This window comes from Podarcis pityusensis (assembly GCF_964106645.2).
Source record: "Podarcis pityusensis genome assembly, chromosome: 7".
Taxonomy (NCBI): domain Eukaryota; kingdom Metazoa; phylum Chordata; class Lepidosauria; order Squamata; family Lacertidae; genus Podarcis; species Podarcis pityusensis.
This window is the reverse complement of record NC_138031.1, coordinates 58,152,574-58,173,261: the sequence shown is the minus strand read 5'-3', so window position 1 is coordinate 58,173,261 and position 20,688 is coordinate 58,152,574. Positions and strand designations below refer to the sequence as shown.

At 42.6% G+C, this 20,688-nt stretch overlaps 2 protein-coding genes and 1 long non-coding RNA gene across 3 annotated transcripts in view; all 3 read left to right on the top strand.

The window, feature by feature from the left end:
* CARMIL1 (capping protein regulator and myosin 1 linker 1) overlaps positions 1-20,688 on the top strand; it is a 341,669-nt gene that overhangs the window by 217,953 nt on the left and 103,028 nt on the right. The gene's annotated exons all lie outside the window — the stretch shown is intronic.
* Positions 522-20,688, top strand: part of PARD6G (par-6 family cell polarity regulator gamma) — a 69,065-nt gene continuing 48,898 nt past the window's right edge. Inside the window, exon 1 of the mRNA XM_081014271.1 lies at positions 522-1,001. Coding sequence (XP_080870397.1) covers positions 930-1,001 — 72 coding nt within the window. The 5' untranslated portion in view covers positions 522-929. The remainder of the gene's footprint in view (positions 1,002-20,688) is intronic.
* LOC308482277 lies at positions 19,940-20,424 on the top strand. Its single transcript, XR_013989181.1, has 2 exons — positions 19,940-20,061; positions 20,290-20,424. It is a non-coding gene; the product is annotated as an uncharacterized lncRNA (long non-coding RNA).

The following is a 20,688-nucleotide window of genomic DNA, read 5'->3' as shown; positions in this document are numbered from 1 at the left end:
TCATCTGAGGCAGGAACCAGAACATTGTGGGTGTTCTGGGTAAATCTCTCACAATGAAAATGTACATTTGGGCCAGTGTGCCTAGTATAGAAGCACAACGCCTTCCATTGCAAAGCAAAAAACAAATAAAAAGGCAGTTTATCTTTATTGGTTTATTACACATGGTTGTGGTTGTTTCTGTAAAGATACTGGTCCTGCGCATACTTGCATAAATATCCTCCAGTGTTAATGGACTTGCACGCCCTCATATGCAAAAATGACCAAAAGAAAGTTTGGCGTATTCACTGGAAGAAGAAGAAAAAGGGCATTTTGCATTCACCCATATTACAAAGAAAAAAGTTTTATGTGACTTTTTTAAAAAGGAAGCGACTTTATACTCATTAACGCAGCAGAGTTTGTTGCTTTTTCAGACCTTGGTGCGACACTGCCCACTGTTGAGCACCCGGCCAGCCAGCTAGCTAGCTGAGCAAGTTAAGCAAATATTATCATTATTCTGTCATAATCCGCAAACGCGCGCCCTCCGGCGGCCAGGATGAGCGACGGCGATGACTGCAGCTCTGGGGTTTTGAAACGGGCGAAGACTGAAAGTGGGAGGGTTTCTGATGGAGGCGGGGCCCAGTCCTTGCTGCTGCAGCCGCCTTCCTATTGAGTCAGAGGCGCGTTGCGAGCTGAAAGCGATTGTAACAAACAGAAGCCCGAAGAGCGAGCTAGGCGGGCGTTCTGATTAGCGCGCTGGGACAAAGTAAAAGAATCTCGGGAGGCTGAACGTTCCAAAGAAAGTTACATTCCAGGGTCGGAGCAGCAGCAACAAGCGGCCGCCCGGGGGGCACTTTCTCACGGAGGCGGTGGGTCTTCCCAGCCCTTGTTGAGCGAGGGCGAAGAGGAGGAGGCGAAGGACAAGGGGGGGTTTCAAACTGGGGGCCGAGAAAATGAATCGGAGCTTTAATAAATCTCAGAGTCTGCGGTATTTTGGCTACAGCGCGGTGGAAGTGAAAAGTAAGGTAAGGACAGAAGGAATAGCTACTTGCAGCCCGGATTAACCTTCCTTCCCCCCCCCCCACGCCTTCCAGTACCTTTCCCCCACCTCCTCTAACTCCTTTTTAAAATGAATGGAGACCCCCATCTCCTTGCATCCTCCCGCCCCCTCCCCTTATGATGCTTTGTCTTGCGTCTGAAAAAAACGAGATTGCTCTAGTTTTCCACCGGAGGGAAGAAACTTACTCCGGCAGCAACTTCTTTTTTCCCTTTTAAACGTGTCTGCGTCAATTTATGAAAGAATATAAGGGAATATTCTGCCCGCCAGCCCCCCCCCCCTTGACTTGCTATGAAACACATGTTTTCCCTTCTCTCTCCACCATAGGGGACGTATCCCATAGCAACTTGTCCCGAGATCTCTAGGGCGCTTGTCGTGAGGGGTGGGTTTACGTCTCCGCCTGGACATTTTCCACAGATTTTGTTTTTGTTTCAATGTGGCTTTGGGGGCGCCTGGATATTTAATCTCTGGCTTCATCGGCTTGCTGGGATCAGGCGGCGATCGCGGCACGTTTCTTGCTGGTGGGCCGTTCACAACAAAAGGGCTTTCCAACTAGGGCGGCGGGAGGTGGGGTGGGGGGAGCTCGGGTGGAAAGAGAAGCAGGTTAGGCTCGCTCCGATCTGGATTAGTGAACCTCAAAAGAGGAGGGCCGATTGGAGGGGGGATGCTGTTGCCGCAAAGCCCCCCCTCCCCCACGCGCTCGCGGTCGAGTTAAACTTGATCGCCACTCGCGTGGGAGTGAGTGAGTCCAGTCCCTGCAAAACGCTCGGCTGCCTCTGCTTAACGTTTCCCATTGTTCCTCCTTATGGAAGTACTTCGAAACCTTTGTGTTTTGGTTTGAAAATATTGCCGTGGACGCGGGAAGGGACGGCTGGACTGCAGACACAGGGGGGTGGAAAGAGAGCATTATTTCTCTCCCCTGAATGCAACCCTCTGGACTTCTCCTCAAGAAACGCCAGGCAGCCTGCTGCTAAATCCCATACTGGCCCTCTTGAATCTGCTCCTGGCCCTGTCGCTGCCTTGCAGGTCTTGAGCTCTGCGAACTCGCTCTCTTTCATTCGTGTTTAAACTTGTTTGGAGAGTAGTAGACTCCCTTTCTCCCTCTCCCTTTTCCCGGTGCCACCTGATCTCTCAGCTCTTCCTTCGTCGCGGGGGGGGGGGGGTGAGGGGAGGAGGGAAGTGCTTGCGCATTACCAAACGTAGTTTTCATGTTTTTGGTGTTTCCCGCTGAAAGGACACAACTCTGACTTTAAGTGCAATCGCATCTATTTGCACTACTACACCCTCTCAATCTGTCCGCCCCACCCCACCCTTGCTGTCTTTTGGAAGAGGCCTTTAAGTAAAGCCTGCCTTTCTTGCCCTAGAACGAAGGTGTAAGCTTGTAATGAGGGATAAATTACAGGCATCTGAAGTCTATGCTTGGAATTCTGCTTCATAGTTCCAAGAGCTTCCGGTTTTCAGATAAATCAACCAAGGGATGGGAGGGGACCATAACATAAGAAGGGGCTTGTTGAATCTTCCCAAAGGTCCATCTAGCCCTCAGATGATGTTTGCCTACCCTGCACCAACCGTTAGCCCCCATCAACATGGCCAGTGATGAGCGATGATGGAAGATGTCATCAAACAACATTTGGAGGACCACAGGTTGCCTGTCCCTGATCAGTTCCATAAACCAGCCAATCAGGTGTTAGCGGTGAAGGCAACAACTTTTGCCCCATTTTATGCTCTTCGCCTTTGGTATTCAGAGGCATATTGCCTCCCAACATGGATGTTGAATTTAGCTGTCATTGTCAATACAGTGGTACCTCGGGTTAAGTACTTAATTTGTTCCAGAGGTCCGTTCTTAACCTGAAACTGTTCTTAACCTGAAGCACCACTTTAGCTAATGGGGCCTCCTACTGCCGCCGTGCCGCCAGAGGACAATTTCTGTTCTCATCCTGAAGGAAAGTTCTTAACCCGAGGTACTATTTCTGGGTTAGTGGAGTCTGTAACCTGAAGCGTATGTAACGAGGTACCATTGTACCCATTGATGGAGATACCTGTCATGAATTGTCATTTTAGAAGCTATCTAATATAGTGGCCATCGCCACATCCTGTAGCAGTTAATTCTGTAAGTTAACTAGGCGTGTGAAATAGCACTTCCTGTTTTAATGTGTACAGATAGATGATTTTGGCCAGGGACTCAAAGTTCTAGTAGTATGGGGGGGGAGTAAGAATGCATTTTGGCTATCTTCTTCTTACTAATCATAATTTTTTTAATTCCTGTTATTTCTCCCCCCCCCCTTGGACTAATAAGAGCACTTTAGTCTTTCATCATAGCGAAGGTACTTGAACCCTTTGAGCATAGTGAAGACTTGCCCTTTTGTGTGCTTGCATGGCATGCCTGCTATGACAAGTTTGCTAGAGGTGTCATATTTCAAAAAGTGAAAATCTGGATACAAAAGTTGTTGAACATTTTTTTGAAAAGTTGCTGTGTTTTTTGCAGGGGGGGTTGTGGCAAAGTTTGAGTTTTTGAGCTTTTTTTTATGCAAATCGTCAAACTCTACACTACTGACATGGGCTGCCATATGTCTGGACTTTCCTGGACATTGCAGTGATTTCTGCCCAGACGCTTTCAGGGGGCTGAATACCAGATATGTCTGGAAAATTCTGGACGTATGGCAACCCTAACTTCGCATATTACATCCCAAAGCCCCTGTTCAGGCAGGGGAGGCAGCTATCCTTGAAACAACATGAGACCAGATTTGCCCTCTGCTTTTGTCAGGAGTTGTGCCATTCCAGGCAGCTTATCTATGACAAATGTATGTGTGGTTGTGAGACGTATGTTAATGAAATACACAAGCCAGGTGGAGTAGCCATGGCCCTCTCTAGGTGTTGCCGGACTCCAGCTCCCATCACCCCCAGGCATTGTGGCCAGTAATCGGGGAAGGATGATAGGAATTGTAGCCCACCAACATCTGGAAGGCCTTCTCTTTCCCAAATCACTCTAGCCTCACCTTATCTGTATTCCTACAGCTACCTTACTTTCCCGCCCACTTTTCATTCTTTATTTCTCATTCTTTATTTTATTTATTTATTTATTCTTGGCTTTGCCTTCCAAACTTGCCTTGCGTGTGTAAGATCCACAGCAATACCTCTGGGTGGGGGTTGCATCGCCTCTGTGTTCTCAGCAGCTCATAGCAAAATGTTTAAATCAATGTTAGATGGTGGCAAGAGTCCTTCTGTGGACAATGCATGCTGAAATTAGAAAGAGCTGGATTTTAGTTCCTGTTCTGCCACTGACTGAGCAAACTCCTCACTGTTTTGCCCACTTTATTTGGTCATTTAAGGGGGGGTGCACTAAGATATGCCCATGTTTGTTGGGCTCTTTCACACCCATCAGCGTTGGCCAACAAGGCCAGTGGACAGGGATGATGGGCGTTGTAACCCAACAACCTCTGGTCAACCACAGGTTCCCCATCCCTGTTGTGAAACCAACAGAGGTCTCTGGGTATTGTATCTTTCTATGCTAGGGATGAGTTGCTTTTCTTTGTTTCAAAATTATGGGTGCTTGACTTTACTTTGGGTGAAATATAGGGAACTGGGGAGGCTGCCTTGCACCCAGCCAGACCATTGGTCCATCTGACAGAGGTACTTCCGTTCCATTCTTGGAGATGCTGGGGATTTGAACCTGGGACCGTCTGCATACAGAGCAGATGTTCTGCAACCGAGTTGCATGAAATAGCCAGCTAGCTGCCTTCCCCCTTCATATTCCAATAAAGCTTGTATTTCTCTCAATGGTCTTAGTATTGTACATTTAGAACACAGAGTTCTGAAACTTCATTGCAGTGCAAGCTCTGATAATAGGCACTAGAAAGGCCATGCTGTCAGAAGTGTGAGCTGTACTTAGCATCCTTTGAATGAACTGTTCTGAAGGAATGAATTGGTTGTGTATATGTAAATACTAGTCCTTAATCCCTGTCAGCCAGACTAGTTTGCTGGGATTCATACAGACAATCTGATATACAGTACACAAAAAGTATATCTATAGGTAACAGACTCTTTTGGCTGCTTTGTGTTGCTGCCTATTAAACCGGAAGTGTTTCATAATGATATAGTAACATTTTTAGTGATACAGTGGTACCTCGGGTTACATACGCTTCAGGTTGCGTACGCTTCAGGTTACAGACTCTGCTAAGCCAGAAATAGTACCTCGGGTTAAGAAGTTTGCTTCAGGATGAGAACAGAAATCGTGCTCTGGCGGCACGGCGGCAGCAAGAGGCCCCATTAGCTGAAGTGGTGCTTCAGGTTAAGAACAGTTTCAGGTTAAGAACGGACCTCCGGATTAAATTAAGTACGTAACCCGAGGTACCACTGTACAGTATAGACCCTCAAGGGACGCGGGTAGCGCTGTGGTGTAAACCACTGAGCCTTGGGCTTGCTGATCGGAAGATCGGCGGTTCGAATCCTCGCGACAGGGTGAGCTCCTGTTGTTTGGTCCCAGCTCCTGCCAACCTAGCAGTTTGAAAGCACATCAAAGTGCAAGTAGATAAATAGGTACCGCTCCGGCAGAAAGGTAAATGGCGTTTCCGTGCGCTGCTCTGGTTTCGCCAGAAGTGGCTTAGTCATGCCGGCCACATGACCCGGAAAAACTGTGGACAAACATTGGCTCCCTCGGCCTGTAAAGCTAGATGAGCACCACAACCCCAGAGTCATTTGTGACTGGACTTAACTGTCAGGGGTCCTTTACCTTTACCTTATAGACCCTCAAAGGCAAGGTTTGACAGTTGCAACACTGATGGTGTACCATTCATGTTAACTCCTTTTCAAGAGTATTTGTTTGACCAAGTACCTGGAGTAGTTATTAACCAGCAGCATACCTCCTGTGATATGTGAGAATATTTGTTTTCCAGTCATACTCAGAAGTACATACAGGTTACTAGATGTAAGAGAGCAGCACACTCTACACAATCAGTTACTACTGGTGGTATTCTGTCACTTAACATTGATTCCTAGGACCGTTATTGCTACCATCAATTACACTCAAGTTGTATATTAGAGTAGCAATCATAATATATTGAGTGCCTTGGTGGTGGAATGCTTTCCCATTAGACATGACTACAGGACTAATGAAGAGAGAATGCTACGGATGTTTGTTTTTTAAAACCATCTATGGCATGAGGTTGTGACATAGGCTCTGTGAGATTTACCTGGAAGGCAGGGCAGAGGTTGTTAGACAGCTAAGGAAAAATGTTGTTTTGACCAAGAGTAACATACTTTTGGATGATTAACTCCACACAACTACATTTCTAGAAAATTGATTGATTGTGACGATTAGCATCCATGTTCTCAGGTCTTGCTCCAGGCAGAGGTAATGTTCCTTACTAGAGTCTTGAGAAATATTTAAGTAAAGAGGCTGCCGGACATAATAAACAAAGTATCTCCAAAGTGTGTGCCTCCTCTACTTTGATATGAGAAGGTACTTCAACATGTAGACACTTACATTGACCACGATCCTTCTGGTAGTGATGCTTAGCCTTTACTCCAGGCAGTGTCAGAAACTCAGATATATAAGCTAGGCACCAAATGGCTCCTTAAACCAAGGTTTACAGTCACCTAAATGGAATGTCTAGTTGCCATTTTGGGGCAAGGTGGCTCAGAGGTTGTTATTTTTCAAACGATGGATCGACTGTGATGAATTCTCAGTTAAACATCTAGCTACTTCAGATGACAACCTTGAGCTAGGTGAAGAATGTTGGGAACTTAAAGAAGAAAAGCCACTTGATCCAGGAACAGTCCACATATATATTAGCCTAGTCCTACCTCTTTTTCCTAATGGTGATTCCTGCTCCTGCTCAAGCTGCACAGAAAAAGCAATTTGGTTCCAGAAATTCATTATGATTGTGCATGTAAAATATAACTGATAGCATTCTACAGAATGGGCTATTAGTGTGTGAAAACGATCTAGATCCAATGATCCCCAGATGGTGGAGGTGTCAGGTGGCATCCTGGCTCCCAGCCATCTTCACTTGGTTGCAAGTGGTCGAAAGCCAGATGCAAAATGCGCCTGGCGCCTGGCTAATTTCAAACACAGACTCCAGGACCATTAATGTCGACCAGAGATGGGGAACCTATGGCCCTCCAGATGTTGTTGGATTCCCAACTCCCATCGCCCCCAGCCAGCATGGTCAGGGGTGATGGGAGTTACAAGCCTCCAGATGTTGTTGATCCACACAGCCTGCTACAGAAAAGTTGTGTTTAGGCTTCTTTGTACTGAATTGCTGTATGTCTTGATGACCTGCAGTTGAATGTCTGAAATGATTCTCTTGAATCAAAAGTAACCGCATTTGTGGTGATGTGATGAGATGTATCAGCACAGGGCCCATACGCACATGCAAGTCATCAAGTGACAAATATACAGTGCTTAAGTTTGTGCCTCTGAAATCCTTAATTGCAAAAACTGCTGTCCAGTAAAGAAGAAAATGGCTTCTTCAGCTCAGGAGGCATGTTATCATTAAAGTACATATGGTTTTAATCCACATAGTTGTGTGTTGGTGGTGTTTAATTCACTGGTTTGGAGTGGCATGTGAAACTTAAATATAGTACTTATATTTAAAAAATGTCAAGGTGGATATTCAGCAGTGATGAAAAGGCTTTTCACTGCTTGGTGCAGATGCCTTGAGAGTTGCGGAAATTTTGAACTTGTCTTTTTAAGTTCATGTTACTAATTTTGTCAGGTATATAACAGATGGTCTTCCATATGCCAAATGGCGGATTAGCACTGAAATTTACCTTACTTGTGGGAAAACTGTAACAGTTATTTCTTATTTAATTGAGAGACAAAGTCAGCATTTTTGTAGTAGGTGATGAGAAAGTCTCACGGTCTCACTTGGACTGGTTGGGTTGCAGCTTTATTCTGCGCATACTCGCCTGTGAGTAGGTAGCACTTCCTGCTGAGTAATCTGACTGTGTCCAGACACGCATACGACTGGGCTGTTCCATCTCCAAAACAAAATGTTAAGTAGAGCATGGTAGTTCTGTAAAATACCAAATATGATAACTCTTGTGAGAAGAGGGCACCCCATCAAGTTTTCTTTCTTCTTGAGGGAGGTGTTCATGTTCTGGAACAATAAACCTATAGTAACTCAAAGGGTTTGTGTTGGAATCATTACTCCAGAATCCTGTTTGGAAGCAGCATTAAGTAGATATGATTGGCAGAAATGTGTTTCTTCTAAAGTGCTTGGCCCCACATGCATTAAGTGTGTCTGTCTATCTTTAGGTCTTTATTCAGCAGTAAGCTGAGTATACAAGAGTGTTGAACCCTTCGCACCCCCTGATTTTCCTGAAGAGTGCAGTTGGGGAGGCAAGAGTTAATCTCCCCAATCCTGAATTTATTGGGGGCACCCCAAGGAAAACCTCTGGGTATGTGTTGGTGACCTATGAAGTCAGGTTCCCGTTCTTGTTTTATATGTAGATGGGATGAACACATGAATGGTGTTTCCATTGCGTCTAGTTTGGCCTTCTATTTGTAGGGGGAGATGGTAAGAATGAATTTAGAAAGGTTTGTTTAGGGCACTTTGTGACTTAGGGTAGGCACTGAGGGGAAACACTTTGGCTTCAGCTGTATTGTTTGAATATTTGCTTCTTGCTATTGAATTTCGACTTGTACACAGCACTTTTTAGCGCTTGGAAAAGCAGCTCATAATTTATGAACAAATAACATCCCATTAGGACTTGGCGATCCATCTGTAAGAATGCGTCGAGCTAGTAAGGTATCTGTTGCTCTACATTGCTTCCTGTCTGACTTAGGTGGACATGGGTGTCTTGCTAATGAAGTGGGCAGCTGTTTAACCACACAGAACAAGTGTGTCTCAGCTCCGTTTTGCAAATACCTCCACCTGCAATTATTCTTAGCCCAGATGGCCTGAAAGAGAAAATAGCCATCTTACAGGTGGCATGTACTTCCCTGCCTAGTGGCTATTCTTATCTGCCATAGGTGGGTAGCTGTTTGCAAGCATGATCTTGACCAACTTGGCTAGACTGCTCTAGATCAAATGCAGCTCAAAATGCCACTTGGGGTGTGCTGTTCTTTCCGGCCGATGCCTGTGCCGTCATCCTAAAAAAAATAAATGGATCAACTCATCTTTTATGTTGTAAGCACCAAGACTTGTGAAAACCTGTCTGGGAACAAGAAAGTTGAGAATGCGAACTCGTGTTTTCTTGTTTATCCTCCAATGCTTTAGCCTAGAAGAAATGGGTATGAGTGGGCGCAGTCCTGTATCCTGGGCCTCCAGATGTAATCAGGAACTTTGTTTATTTGAAATGAGAAGAAATGACAAACCTGGTAGGGGTAGAATGTTTGTAGCACAAAAATGTCGTTTCTGTAGCGCACTCCTTGGAGACTAGATTTGTTGCCACCTCTATTGTGGCCTCTTGGCAAACAGGAGGCACTTTGGGTCTCCTCCCAACCTTGTTCCAGGTGTAGATATTTATTTCCCTTGGCATGTAATGCCTTAAGAGAGAATATTATGAAAATGGTATACAGGTGGTACATGACTCCAGTCAAGCTTGCAAAAATCTATCATTTGCCCGATAATAAATGTTGGAAATGTAAAGAAACTGAAGGTACATTCTTTCACCTTTGGTGGACGTGCCCAAGGATTAAGGCTTTCTGGGAGATGATCTATAATGAATTGAAAAAAGTATTTAAATATACCTTCTTGAAGAAACCAGAGGCCTTTCTCCTGGGCATAGTCGGCCAATTGGTGCCAAAGAAGGATAGAACTTTTGTTATGTATGTCACAACAGCAGCAATAATACTCATCGCAAAGTATTGGAAGACACAAGATCTACCCACTCTGGAAGAATGGCAGATGAAGGTGATTGACTATATGGAACTGGCGGAAATGACTGGCAGAATCCGGGACCAGGGAGAAGAGTCGGTGGAAGAAGACTGGAAGAAATTTAAAGACTATTTACAGAAATATTGTAAAATTAATGAATGTTAGAATGATGTTGGATAGAAATTAAGTGGTTTTTAACTGCAATACTATAAGGGAATATGAAAAATGGATTACTAACAGGTAAAAATTTAATGTTACAATATTTTAAGATTAATGATTAGGATAGACAAAGAGGGGAAGGATTTGCTGAACCAACAAACTGAACTGGAATACAAAAAAGGGAGGCGTGAGGAGGTCCGGGAAATAAGCTAATGAAAAATAAGTAATGGAAAGATTGAGTTGTTTTTAATTATTTTTATTTTTTGTGTTTTTCTTTTTTCTATTTTTATTTTGTAATATTTTGAAAATCTTAATAAATATCTTATAAAAAAAAAAGATATTTATTTCCCTCACCCCCTTGTTCCTGATGTGGATATTCACTCGCCCCTTCTTCCCTAGCAGGGTGTGGCAGCACCATTTTGTGGTTCGCCTCAGCTACCAAAAGGTCTTGGTTCATCCCTAGCCTGCCTCCATCTGTTTTCAGATGGACACACTGCAGGGTAATGCAAAATCAATGAGCTTTTATTTTCAGAATGAAGCCAGTTTCTCAGGAAGCACTTCTTGGGATGCAAAATATAGGCGATAGATCTAGATGGTACATGGACTGTGTAGAAAAATACAAGTACTTGGTCTCCATTGGTTCTCAAATAAGATGTTGTGTGTATGCAGCCCGAGTCTTTTTATGAGGGAACTATGAAAGGTGGCAAAATCCATGTTGGTTTGAAGTGCTTCTTGATAGAGGTAATTAATAGTTCATAACTGCAATGCTTGGAGAGATATTTCAGTCACTAACTTCTAGATTCCTAAGTCATGGGATGAGCTTTGTGTTCTGGGGTAAGCGACTACAGATTCTTGCATTGTCCTCTGCAGATCTATTGAGATTGTAAAGGTAAAGGGACCCCTGACCGTTAGGTCCAGTCATGACCAACTCTGGGGTTGTGGCGCTCATCTTGCTTTATTGGCCGAGGGAGCTGGCGTACAGCTTCCGGGTCATGTGGCCAGCATGACAAAGCCGCTTCTGGCGAACCAGAGCAGCGCACGGAAACGCCATTTACCTTCCTGCAGGAGCAGTACCTATTTATCTACTTGCACTTTGACATGCTTTCGAACTGCTAGGTTTGCAGGAGCAGGGACTGAGCAACGGGAGCTCACCCCGTCGCGGGGATTCGAACCACCGACCTTCTTATCGGCAAGCCCTAGGCTCTGTGGTTTAGACCACAGCACAAGATTTCAATCAGTTGGGCTGGAATTTTGGAACTGTGAGTATGATAGGGAAACCTGCGGCTCTCCAGCTTTTGTTTTCCAATGTATTTCTTATCAAGTGTGGCATGAGCACATTTTTATTATGAAACCACTGATTTAGATCAACATTGGAGGCACAAGAGTCTGGGTGTTTCAGTTGCCACATCAGTAGAATGTCCTCCTTACTTTACTTCCTGTTTTTATCACTGTTAATTTTTTGTTGCCTGGTGAAAGTATAGCTTTTTTTTAAAGGGTCCAGCTTGAGTATTCTTGACCTCTTGGACTTCTGTGGAAAACAGGCAGGGCACAAATCTTTTAAATATATATTTTTTCCTAAATAGGAAATCTAATTCAGCTAGGGCAATGAAAAGCATGCACTATAAGACTGCATCTTTCCTAGTCCATATGGCAGCTCCTAATTTTTTCCAGCAAGTCGTGTATCCTGTATTTGTATGCCTTCCTGTGATGATAAAAGTTTGGGTTGCTTAGTTATACCTGACTTTGGTTATCTGTTTCTACTGTGGCTAGAAGACTTGCTTAAATTCAGCCAATCAAGAACAGCTTGGGCTTTTACACTAACAAGTTCAATGAAAGATTATTATCTCGACTTGTTCTTCCACTCTTTTATTCTGTGGGGCCAGAACAGCGACAGCACCCTGAAAATCAGGAAGGTCTAGTTCTCTAGCAGTTTGGACTAGTCATGTCTTCCACTTTTTTTTAGCATGTACTACAACTCACAAAAAGCTAAATGTGTGTAGGGTTTTCTTGGGGTGGGTGGGTGTTCAACTCCCATACCAGCTACTGTTGGAACCAGCGGTTATTCATCATCACTCTGCTAAACTGGTAGCAAAAGTCCTTTTTGAGTGAGAAATTACATCTGGCTACATGTAACTTGTTGAAAAGGGATCTTCCATTCCTACATGTAAGCCATACAATGCACTCTTTAAATCGCTGTTAGATTTTAAAACCCTGCAGCTGGAGGTGGTTTTGTTTCGCATTAATTACTCAGACAAAGGGCTCATCCACACTTTTGCTTTGACCCATATTTTGAATTGTATTCTGTATCAATTAATTCCCCCGGGGTCTGAGAGCTTTTCTTGTTGTTCCACTGCTGTGCCTTGCCAAACTTACCCGCTGAATCAGATTTCATCAGATGCATGGGAAATCTGGAGAGATTTTGCATAACAGAGTTTGAATTCAGCAGGTAAGCAGTAATAGCATTACATTTTTAACTATTTCTATCCACACCCCCACCCATCCCAGTTCCATATCTTTTACTAGAATATATTTTATTGAGAAAGAGAGAATAGCAAAAAGAAAAAGAAAAAAGTGCATATACCATTTACATGCTTCTTAAAAGTGATCTACCAGAAAAATATCTAAGTAGAGTCTTCTTCTAGTTCTTTTTGGATTTACAAGCATCATTCTCTTTTAAGATAAAATCATGTATTCTGAAATTTTCAAGATTCACAAAATAATAGATATTCCTAAAGGCTCAATAAGTACATACAAATTCATGTAACCGTAGTCTGATGGCCTCCTTTAAAAATGGGGGTGGCTATTTCTGCAAGAGTTGATCTGGAGTGGGAAGGGCCTATTTAACTCTTTGTGTGCCCTTTCCTTTCTCCATTTTGCTCCCTTCAGGTTTTCATATGTGCACATCCTTGCATTTGACTGTCTGCAGTGCGAAAAGCTGCTTTGCGGGACTTTGCCACAGTAGGGAAAGCATTAAGCATTCTGCTGCTACTTCACACCATTCTCTCCAAAAGCTGCGTTTCCTCTTTAAAAAGAGCCACCAGTCTCCAGCTGGTGCATTATATTGCATGTAATGTACCACCTGGCCCTAAGGAAAACACTTATCTGTGTCAACCTTGTGAGCTGGGCTTCAGTTAAACTCTTGTTTGGAACGTGGAATTTGGTTCCAAGGATGTTGAAACAATGTGTCTGGTAGGCATAACCTGTTCAATGTGAGTTGTTTTTCAAATGCTGATCCACGCTTCAAGCTCCTATCACTTGTAGTTTTGGGACAGATGCATCAATGAGGTTCCTGTGAGAAGCACATGGGATACACACCTAAATTAATATGCTGAACTGTCATGCTTCTTGAGGCATTAGATTTTTGCTAGTATTTTAGATAACGTGTTGCATTAGTTGGACATTAGTGGATGCAGGAAGGGAATTGTGAAAATGGGCAAGATTTAAGTATGGCCTGTAGATTTTTAAACTGAGAATACATGAATACAGTTCCCCCCACACACACCTCACACCTCTCTTTGTCATTGTATCTTTCTGCTGGAATTATTGTTTGAAATGGGCAGAACCAGAGGGTCTCATAAGAATTACCTTGTGTTTTTTTACCCAGGTAGGTTTCTATTTGGAGGAATCTCCTGCAGAAAAAAAAAAAAAAAAAAATCAAAGTCCTTTAAGAATGCCTTTAGAATAATTAATTTCTAGGTGTACCTGATAGAAGCTAGTCTTCTGAGGATAACTACCGTGTGACAGAATAGCCTCTAATCTCGTTTAGGTGTAATGGGCTGTTGCCACATCCCTGCCTGTTTTGCTAGCGCGATGTTTTCCATTTGACAAGTTGTTTGCTGATTTGGGGATATGACTGATGATCTGAAATGGGAAGGAGATAATGTCTGAAATTAGGCCAACTCCCAGCGTGTAAGACCTGTCAACCCACAAGCTTTCATTTTGTTTTTGTAAGGTATAGAAGGGAAGTAGAATTCTGAAGGTGCCTGTCCAGCCCCTCTTTTGTTCCACACCATTCTACTCTTCTATTTTATTTTATTTTATTTTATTTTATTCTTTATTTCTTTTTAAAGGGACTACACTTTATAACCAGGGCCTCTTACCGTGTTGGTGGCAGGGATGAGCAAATCAGACTATTTCTGGTCTACGTCACTTCAGCATTTGTTATCCCATAAGTCAGGCATGTCCAAAGTCCGTTTCAGGGACCGGTTGATTTAATCTGGTTGGCCCTCACACATGTTCACTTCATCAAATCTGACCCTCTTTGAAAAAAGTTTGGGTACCCCTGCCATAAGTCTTTTCTGTCCCGTTCCTGCATTCATTTAATCTGCATATAATCTTAGTTTTAAGGGTGGCGCTGTGGGTTAGACCACAGAGCCTAGGGCTTGCTGATCAGAAGGTCGACGGTTCGAATCCCCGCGATGGGGTGAGCTCCTGTTGCTCGGTCCCAGCTCCTGCCCACCTAGCAGTTCGGAAGTATGTCAAAGTGCAAGTAGATAAATAGGTACCACTCCAGCGGGAAGGTAAACGGTGTTTCCGTGCGCTGCTCTGGTTCACCAGAAGTGGCTTTGTCATGCTGGCCACATGACCCGGAAGCTGTACACCGGCTCCCTCGGCCAATAAAGCGAGATGAGAACCGCAACCCCAGAGTCGGACACGACTGGACCTAATGGTCAGGGGTCCCGTTACCTTTACCTTTAATCTTAGTTTTATCTTTATGTATCTATCTCTTTGAGAGAATGGTATTGGAATATTTTTGCGAAGTGTGAAATTCTGTGGGTAACTTAAGTTCTGATTTATACATTAGCCCATGAGGAGCAGATTAGGTCAGTTCAAACTGGAATTTGCAGAAACCCAGTTCCTCAAGCATCCCTCTTGGCTTTGCCCCTGGATTACGCTATGGTGCCAATTCATGCAACATATGAAGCTCTTCACTGTGGTTGGAAGGTCTTCCGTGCAACAATGTCTAGATTATTCTGGTTTAAACTGTGGATATTGTTGGCTCTCTGCAGTAGTTTGGATTTCTGACACATGCTGAAATCAGTTAGCCATTTGGCAGTTCTGTCCTATGAACAACAATCACTAGAGTGGAGGAACACTGAAAAAGCTTGTGTCTTGTTTTGCTTGATAGTTTATTATCATGAATACGAAAGTAGAGCCTGCTAATTTATACCCTAATTTTTGAACTGTTACCATGCGGATGATACATTTGTAAGTGTCTCCCGTTACCTAGCCTATATGCCTTCTCTGCAGGCAACTTTAGAAAGTGTGTATACTTTCTTGAACTTCTAGTAATTTAAACTTCTTCTTTTCTTGAAAAAGTGAAATAAAATGCATTCTCAACTACAATAGCTTTCAAATTCAAATCCCAAAAAAGGTATTTAGCCTGAGCTACTTAAAACATTTGGGAGATAGCCATTGCCTTTTAAAGTTTGTGTGGATTAAATAGATAGCAACAGTTTTGAGCAATCTTTCCTCCCTCAGTGTTTCATCCATGATGTGCTGCCAGAAATAGAAAACCTTTGGCTAGCTCAAAATCATAGAATTGTAGATTTGGAAGGGGCCACAAGGGCCCTCTAGTTGAACCCCCTGCAATGCAGTCATTTCACTGGTAACTGATAGAAATCCTTTTAAAAACACCATTGCATTTTAAAAACAGCAACAATAAGTTTATTATTCAAACCATAAGGAATGGGATCCAGACATTAAAAAATAAACCACATTGTTTATATTGCTGCTGTTCATAAATGAAGACATGGTGCCAGATTTCAGTCAGTCAGTTCTGAATTTCTTGGGTTTCTGGATTGTTGTGGAATTGCCTAAACAATCATTGTGTGAGCAATTTTGGCCTGAGTTTTTATGTTTCCCTCTGGCATAAGGAGCATATTTTAAACATGTCCTCTTGCTTATAAGCCTCAAGTCTTTTAATAATGGCAACCGACTAGGAAGTGTTAATAAGTGAAGGCACTGTAACCAGTGTCATGGGGAAGACGGTTCTCTCAGAGGTTAAATGTATGAGGTGGCATTTGTGTACTGTAGGTCATGCCTCATACATTGGGCTTTACTTGTAGGGCTCTTTCCAGAAATGTTGGTTACTACTGCTGTAGAAACTATGATGAGTTGATGTGTCGGGAGCAGTGTGGGATTATTTCACCTCTCTGTTGTCAGGAGGGTTTTGTCAGACATCACACCTTGTTTGTGGAAATCTCTCCTCCATGTTCATCAGTTTAGCTAGGGTCCTGCTTCATTCTCAGTTTGTGTTTCCACAAATCTTGCTACTCAGTCATTCTCACTTGATTTGGCAGCAAGTTTAGATAGATCTGTTAACAAATTCAAAACAAGCGTCTCCCTTGCTCCAGCATAAATCTTGCAGTACAATACATAACGTTGTAAAAAATTCTACTGCAGTGCCTTCTAGATGTACCAAACACTTCTCTGTTGGAATTCTGAGGTTTTACAGTCTTCTAATGCTAAAAAGGCAGGCAGCTTCGTGTTGACGCATGGAAGTCATTCCCCCCAATACGTGTTACATAGTTAAAATCAAGCAAGTAGTGACTGTAGTGAATCTTGGATCAGTCCCACTAACTTCTGGCAGGCTTCTCCCACAGTAATTTTGGTGACTACTAATGGCACCAGCTCTTTGGGTTTTGTGGGTCCATGTCAAGCGAGTGCATTTTATTCCCATTAAAAATGCAGCACTTCTTTACATAACTTGAAATAATATTGAAAACAGCTGTGAGAATATGGGCTTTATTGACATAAACACGCAACTTCAGCACTCATATATGCTGCCAGGGTTCTTGAAGGCAACTCTAGCAGGGATCTTCAGAACAAATGAAATTCAATTTTCACCTTTCAAAATCTATTTTTTTTATTATTATAAAAAACCCACAATTGCTTATAAAAGATTTGCAAATGTTCACCTTTTGCTGCAGTTAGAGGAGTATTCAAAGTACTTTGTTTCTGAAAACCAGTTGCTAAGAAAATTGTAGCTTCTAACTTGCCCTCGCTCCTGACCATTGCACAACCATTTGTGGTACATAGCATGAGCTCCAGAAATAACTCGGTAGTTTAGTATAATTGGCATTTCACTGTTCCTCTTGGCAGGCCATGTCATAATTTCTGAGGAGTCATCGTAAGCCACCTTCTCTTCATGATGACAAAAGTATATCATCTGCCAGAGTAAATATGGGTGCTTCATTACAACATGTGTGCTGCTAGAAAATGTTCTGCATGTTGTATTTTTGAGTGTGCCACTAATATAATAGGAATAGGTCCATCAAATATCTGTGTTGCGCACACACTAACTGGAAAAAAATTTCTAGGAAGCTGGACTATCCCCCCTGTGCTTTCAGATACCTAAGAGCCCCGTTGAAGCAGATCAACGGCTCTTTTAATAGAGCCTCCTATTTCTCACAATGGTCAACTAGATATCTCTAGTAAACCCATTGCTGGATCCATGAAGAGCTTGTGTTTCACAGTTTAAACCATAAATCTATTTTTGGTCCATTCTGTCAAAGGCTGTCATGAACTCCATGAAGGCTGCATAAAAGCTACTTGGGTTCCTTGGCATATTTGCCAATTAAATGACTAAATAAGAAGCCCTTTGCCTAAAGCCTGCCTGTTCTTTTGAGAGAATATTTCTTCAGCCCTAGTGTTAGAAACTCAGCTATATAAGTTAATCACCAAATGGCAACTTAAACCTAGGTTATGGTCACCATAATGGAATGTTTAGGGAAGCTTTTAATTTTTGATGTTTTACCGTGTTTTTAGTATTCTGTTGGGAGCCTTCCAGAGTGGCTGGGGAAACCCAGCCAGATGAGCGGGGGGTATACACACACACACACACACACACACACACGTACCTTTTTCCAGTGAAATTTGTTGTTATTTATTTCATTTTTATACCACTTTATATTTTAAAGAACAAATCTGAAAGCGGTTTACAACACATTAAAACATCACAGAAAACAATCAGAAATAAAACATATTCAAGCTTCAAGGGAAATATTTCAGATCCTTCTCTAAGTGACATTTTGCTTTCCCCAGTCGCCAAGCTGGCATTATGTGATCTCCACGTGGTCGCAATTGGACCCATGCCAGTCGCAAATTGTGCCTTCTGCCCGGCTAATTTCTAATGCTGAATTCAGCCCAGTATTTGAGCTTATTCAGAAAGAAGCTTGAACACGATTTTTGAGACAATGTTTAACAGATTTAGTAGCTTGTAATTTTGGAAGGCATTTTAAATGACACACACACCCTCCTTAAATTTTGGAGCTGTAGCATTTCCCAACCTGGTTCTTTCTGACCTTCTAATCAGTTTTCTAAGGTTACGTATTGTGCCCAAATTTTAGTTTCTTTGTAAATCCTTTTTAAAAAAAGTTAAAACAATTAGCATCATTTGCACATGCAGATTGTTGTATCAAAACCGTCAAAACCATTTGACAACTGGCATTCATATCACATGAAACAGAGAATTTTCCTTCGTACCTTCTCTACCCTTTGTATCGTCCCTGACGTTGATTTTAATATGGGAATAGATGAGATTCCCTGTTGTACTAGGACAGGTTGGTTCCTTAGACATCTTTTGCTGCTTGTATCTGCAAATCGACCAGACGGTGACTAATATTGAGGGAGATTCTTAGAACGAGGGGTCATTGTTTGAAGAGCAAGCATGTGTAATACTATTTTGTTAGTCACCGTTCTCGCAGCACTGTCAGCCTAAATTACCGTCAACCCCGTATTGCCCTTCCTTCCCTTGCTTTTAGCTTTGCGATGTCAGCCGAGATGTTTGCGTTAGGCAAGTAGGCCAAAGTAGATTACTGTACTTCATTGTTCAAAAACTGCTCTAATAAGTAGATTAGGTTCCCATAATGAAGGATTGTTCTGGCTGCTGTCTTAGTGTAGCCGGGGTGATAAGCTACAGAACACCCTTCTAAAAGCCATTTAGCACTCTAGTGATAGGAAGGTTCAAAGCAGTTGAGGAGACTAGTCTGGAAAAGGCCTTTAGAGATCAATACCAACTATGAGGTATCCTATTTCTTCTACTACCCAGTGTGCTGCTTAGTAATATATCATTGCTGCTCACCAGCCTTTAATTAGGGAAGAAGGGAATGGAAATAACCTTTTTAAAATAAAAAAATGAAAAATGAAACAGTTGGGATCCAAAAGTATGTAGCCTGAAGAGAGGTGGTTAACTTAACAGGCCACTGTGTTCTCGCTTGCTTTTTATTTTTAGCTTGCAGCCTTTATGAAAACCCTTCAAGCCAAATTGGTCATTTCTGCTATGGTTCTGCTAAGTCTCTGCATCAGACTTTGTAAAGTGGGAGGGGGGCTTTGTGACCTTCACACAGGGCCATATCTAGGGGGTGGTGAGGTTGGCGCCACACCAGGGGCACAGGCGATGGGGAGGGCGCAAAATCGGCTAAAAATATGTCCGTAAATATAAATATTGATTAATGCCTCATAGGAAATGGTTTTAAATAGAGGGTGGATTGAATGGGTGGAAGGGGGGCGCGTTGGAGGAGAGGCAGAAAGAAGAGCTCAGTTGTCCGTGGCTGGAGGGGATGCAATCTGGACAGTTCTGCCAGGGGCGCAAGGTCACCTAGCTATGTCTCTGCCTCCGCATGTGTGTTTGGATGCAAACCTCTCAATATTTACTCCATCGGTTGACCTGACTTCTTAATTTCTAGGTTCTTATGAAGGGTTACAATTGTGTCTGCCCAAAAGAATGAGACTTGTATTGCTTTATTTATTTATTTATTTATTTATTTAACCGAGTTTCATTGTACAGTAATGGTAAGCAAGCTTTCCAGGCTTCACAGAACTCTTTAAAAAAAAAAAAAAAAACATTTTCCCAAAACTCTTCAGATAGGAAGAGTTGTATAAAAAAAAAAAAAAAAAAGCTTTCATTTCTCACATTTGGACACGTGTTGTATGATTGTGATTTTATGTGAGATGAGTTGCTTCCAATGACAAGAGATGCAGAAGTCAAAGGACAAACTCTTAATTACTGTACTTAATATACTGTACCGTACAGTGGTACCTCAGGTTACATACGCTTCAGGTTACAGACTCTGCTAACCCAGAAATGGTGCTTCAGGTTAAGAACTTTGCTTCAGGTTGAGAACAGAAATCGTGCTCCAGCGGCGCGGCGGCAGCGGGAGGCCCCATTAGCTAAAGTGGTGCTTCAGGTTAAGAACAGTTCCAGGTTAAGTACAGACCTCTGGAACGAATTAAGTACTTAACCTGAGGTACCACTGTATAAATGTTACAAAGGAGAATCATAACAAAGGGGTTATTGGGTTGTTTTTATTTTGATTATATATTTTGTGGTTTTATATTTTGATTTTGTTCTGTGAACCGCCCTGAGACCTCCAGGCATAGGACAGTATATAAAATAAATAAATAAATGCACAAGTCCGTTCACTGGGGTTCCGCCTCTAAACTCATTTAATTTGTATACCTCATTGCTATATTACCATACACAAGGCACTTTACAAGAAAATAACAACAAAATAGGTGTTGCTGGATCCCCCCCCCCCTTTGACACTGCTGTTTGCACCATACACAACCCTTCTGCATGCATGGCTGCGGGAAGATTTATCTGCAGTGTTCAGATTGGCAATATTTCATCAATCTTTTCCCTTTTACTGACTTGTTTCTTAGTGGTTTGTA